This window comes from Mirounga angustirostris, unplaced genomic scaffold (genome assembly GCF_029215605.1).
Source record: "Mirounga angustirostris isolate CCGP_5_RB_7025 unplaced genomic scaffold, mMirAng1.0.hap1 SCAF_4, whole genome shotgun sequence".
In the NCBI taxonomy this organism is placed as follows: Eukaryota; Metazoa; Chordata; class Mammalia; order Carnivora; family Phocidae; genus Mirounga; species Mirounga angustirostris.
In genome coordinates this window covers 61,258,828-61,263,340 of record NW_026991712.1, presented here as the reverse complement: position 1 = coordinate 61,263,340, position 4,513 = coordinate 61,258,828, and the positions used below count along the sequence as shown (strand labels likewise).

Sequence of the window (4,513 nt, the reverse complement as noted above, 5' to 3'; positions counted from 1 at the left end):
CAGAATCTCAACTTTATTCCTTTGATATATATATATATCTATGCCAGTATCACACTGTCTTGATTACTATTGCTTTGTAGTAGAATTTGAAATCAGAAAGTGTGAATCTCCCAACTTTGCTCTTATTTGTCAGGAGTGTTTTGCCTATTCTGGGTCCTTTGTAATTCCATATGACTTTTAGGATCAGCTGTATAGTTCTGTAAAAGAAAAGGCAGTTTGAATTTTGAAAGGGATTGTGTTGAATCTCTGGATCAATTTGGGGACTACTGGTATTTTAACAATATTAAATGCTCCAGTCATTGAACACAGGATGTTTATCTACCACTTATTTATATCTTTCATTTCTTTCAGTGATATTTTGTAATTTTCAGTGTAAATTCTTATACTTCTTATGTTAAATTATACCTAAATATTTGGTTTTTATTTGATGTTTTTGTAAATGAATTTGTTTTCTTCATTTTCAGACTGTTCATTGACAGGGTATAACTGATTTTTGTGTATTGATCTTACATCCTGAAACTTTGCTAACCTTACTTATTAGTTCTAATAGATTTTTTCTTTTTTATTTATAAAGGTAAAATTGTTATATAACATTATGTTTCAGGTGTACATTATAGTTTGACATCTGTATACACTACAAAGTTATCACCACTAAAAATCTAGTTATCATCCATCACTATACAGTTGACCCCCTTTATTCATTTCACCCACTCTCCACACCTCTTCCACTTTGGTAACCCACATTCTAGTCTCTGTATCTATGAGTTTATTTTTGTTTTATTTGTTTTTTTTGGTGTGGTTTTTTTTTCCCACTCTTTTTTATGAGTGAAATCATGTTGTTTTTCTCCATCTGACTTATTTCACTTAGCACAATAACTTTAAGGTTCATCCATGTTGCCACAAATGATTTTGTTCCTTTTTTTATGGCTGAGAAGTATTCCATTCTATATTCCACATTTTCTTTTTTTTTTTTCTTTAAAGATTTTATTTATTCATTTGAGAGAGCGAGCGAGAGAAGGAGAGAGCAGAAGCAGGGCAAGGAACAGAGGGAGGAGAAGCAGACTCCCCGCTGATCAGGGAGCCCAATGTGGGGTTTGATCCCAGGACCCTCCCTGGGATCATGACCTGAGCTGAAGGCAGACACTTAACCAACTGAGCCACCAGGCACTCCTATACTCCACATTTTCTTTCTCCATTCATTTATTGATGGGCATTTAGGTTGTTTCCATTTCTTGGCTATTGCAAATAATGCTACAATTTGAATATAGGGGTGCATATATCTTTTTGAATCAGCATTTTTTATTCTTTGGATAAATCCCCAGACGTGGAAGGTCTAGATCATATGGTAGTTCTAACCTTAGTTTTTTTGAGGCATCTACATACTGTTTTTCATAGTGTCTATACCAATTTACATTCCCATCAACCATTACAATGGTTCCCTTTTCTCCTCATCTTCTCCAACCTTTATTATTTCTTTTCCTTTTGATAATAGCCATTCTAACTGGTGTGAGGTGATAGCTCATTGTGGTTTTGATTTGCATTTCCCTAATAATTAGTGTTGAAGATCTTGTCGTGTGTCTGTTAACTATCTGTATGTCTTCTCTGGAAAAATGTCTGTTTAGCTCCTCTGCCCATTTTTCAATTAGTTTTTTTTGTTGTTGTTGTTGTTGAGTTGTATGAGTTCTTTATATATTTTTGATATTAAGCCCTTGTCAGATATATGCTTTGGAAAAATAACCTCCCATTCAGTAGATAGTCTTTTGGTTTTGATAATGATCTCTTTTGTGTACAGAAGTTTTTTGGTTTGATGTAATTCCATTTGTTTATTTTTGCTTCTGTTTCCCTGGCCTTTGGAATCAGATTCACAAAAATATCACTAAGAACAATGTCAAGGAGCTTACTGCCTATGTTTTTTTCTAGGAATTTTATGGTTTCAGGTCTTATATTCAAGTCTTTAATAATCCATTTTGAGTTAATTTTAATGTATGATGTAAGATAGTTTAGTTTCATTCTTTTGCATGTTGCTGTCCAGTTTTCCCAACACCATTTATTGGAGAGACTGTCCATTCTCCGTTGTATGTTCTTGGCTCCTTGGTGGTAAGTTAATTGTCCATAAAAGTGTTGGCTTGATTCTGAGCTCTCTATTCTGTTCCATTGATTTGTGTATCTGTTTTTATGCCAATACCACACTGTTTTGGTTACTATGGCTTTGTAGTATAGTTTAAAAATCAAGAAGTGCAATAACTTCTGCTTTGTTCTTCTTTCTCAAGATTGCTTTGGTTATTTGTGGATCCATACAAACTTTATAATTATTAGTTCTAATTCTGTGAAAAATGCCATTGGAATTTTGATAGAGATTGCCTTGAAACTGGCCTGCTTTGGGTAGTATGGACATTTTAACAATATTAATTTTTCTATTCCATGAGCATAGCATATCTTCCCATTTACTCATGTTTTCTTCAATTTTTTCACTACTGTCTTATAGTTTTTAGTGTATAAGTCTTTTATATCATTGGTTAAATTAATTCCTGGGTATTTTATTCTTTTTGATTTCTTAATTTCTCTTTCTGATAATTCATAGATATTAGTGAAAGATTTTGTGGGAAGTTTTGTGATTACTAACTAAATCTCTTTGCTTGTTATATGTGTATTCAGGTTTTTAATTTCTTCTTTTTTTTGGAATTTTGAGGTTTTTTCATTTGAAGGTAAACCTTAATGCTATTAAATTCACAAATATGCTAATTTAAATACCCAATTCTATTTATCTAAAACACACATTGCAAACATACAAATATCTATTCTCTCCACATGTCAGAGCCTATTCATTTCATGGTTTGGAAATGCGGAGAATAGATTCCCCTTAAACTGCAAGTCAGCAGGTGTTTCTTTACAGTTAACTTTAGCAAAATTCATACAAAATAGTAATTAACAATGATCTTCTTGTTAACTCACAAGGAAACACCTTCAAAACTGCATTTTGTTAAAGTTTCTGTACTAAAATGTAGAAAAACTGAACTACACAAATATTGAAAAGTTAAAAATTCCTTAATTTTTTATTCCTGGCACCACTACCACAATTTACAGGGCAATATACCTGATGTAATGAAAAGAAAAAGAAAAAGACAAAGCTACAACAGATAAAAGACCTTAGGAATGTACATCTAATTGACACTACATTGCATTAATCAATAGCTGCACTTTTTGCAGACTGTGGCTATGACAGTCCTGAACAAGAAGGGTTTCCTGTTTAAGCTGCAGTAACTTTTCTGACTATGGATCATTGTTCCTTCTGTGGCAGATTTTTACAGTTCCTCTAATGCATTTGGGACAATTGTTCAAAGTAACCTGCAGCTTTCCTGACAACTCCTTGTTCTCTCTCCTGCTAAGAACTGTAGCTCTTTTCTTCTGAATTTTTTTTAGAACCTTCTGCTGCTATATCCACCACTTCCACCACCAGATCCATAACCACCAGCATAGGGACTGCCTGAGCTTCTTCCACCAAAACTGCCCCCCTTCATGGGTCCATAATTTGATTGCTGTTGTCCACTATAATTTCCAAAATCATTATAGTTCCCACCACCACCATAGTTACCACCTCCAAAATTTCCTCCTTCATTGTGACCATCATATCCTCCACCACCACCTCCATATCTGCCTTCTTGGTTTCCATATCCTGGTCCACCACCACCATAGCCTTCTCTACTGCTATAACCGGGACCACCACTATAGTTGCCACCATCACCTCCAAATCCATTATATCCACCATCACCTCCTCCATAACTACCTCTGCTACCACCACCTCCGCCACCATAGCCTCCTCTTCCACCGAAGTTTCCACCACGGCCAAAGTTACCACCACCTCCAAAGTTTCCTCCACAACCCATGAAGTTGCCAGACTGCTTTGAAAAGTATGGCAAGATTGAAACCATAGAAGTTAATGGAAGACAGGCAGAGTGGAAAAAAGAGAGGATTTGCTTTTGTAACTTTTGATGATCATGATACAGTTGATAAAATTGTTGTTCAGAAATACCACACTATTATTGTGAAGTGAAAAAAGCCCTTTCTAAACAAGAAATGCAGTCTGCTGGATCACAAAGAGGTCATGGAGGTGGATCTGGCAACTTAATTTCTTCCTGAGTTAGTTTTGGTAGTTTGTGTCTTTCTAGGAATTTTTCCATTTTATTTATCTAATTTGTTGACACTCATTATATTCCCCAATACTCCTTTATATATGTATGTGTTTAGTAGGAATGTTTCCCCTTTTATTCATAATTTTAGTAATTTGAGTCTTCTCTCTTTTTTTCCTTTGTTAAAGATCTGTCAAAATTATTGATCTTTTCATAGAACCAACTTTTGGTTTCATTGATTTTCTCTATTATTTTTCTATTCTCTATTTCATTATTTTAGTTATAATTTTTATTATTAGATTATTGACTTGAAATTAAAAAACTAGGCATGTACAGCTATAAAGTTACTCCTGAACACTGCTATTGCTGCATTCTATAGATTTTGG

The 4,513-nt window shown here is 34.1% G+C and overlaps 1 protein-coding gene across 1 annotated transcript; it reads right to left on the bottom strand.

The window, feature by feature from the left end:
• Window positions 1–2,727: 2,727 nt before the first annotated feature.
• On the bottom strand, window positions 2,728–4,026 carry LOC123860539 (heterogeneous nuclear ribonucleoprotein A3-like). The gene has a single exon (XM_045899218.3). The coding sequence runs from the start codon at window positions 3,927–3,929 to the stop codon at window positions 3,417–3,419; it is 513 nt and encodes a 170-aa protein (XP_045755174.1). The 5' UTR covers window positions 3,930–4,026; the 3' UTR covers window positions 2,728–3,416.
• Between the last annotated feature and the right edge of the window lie 487 nt (window positions 4,027–4,513).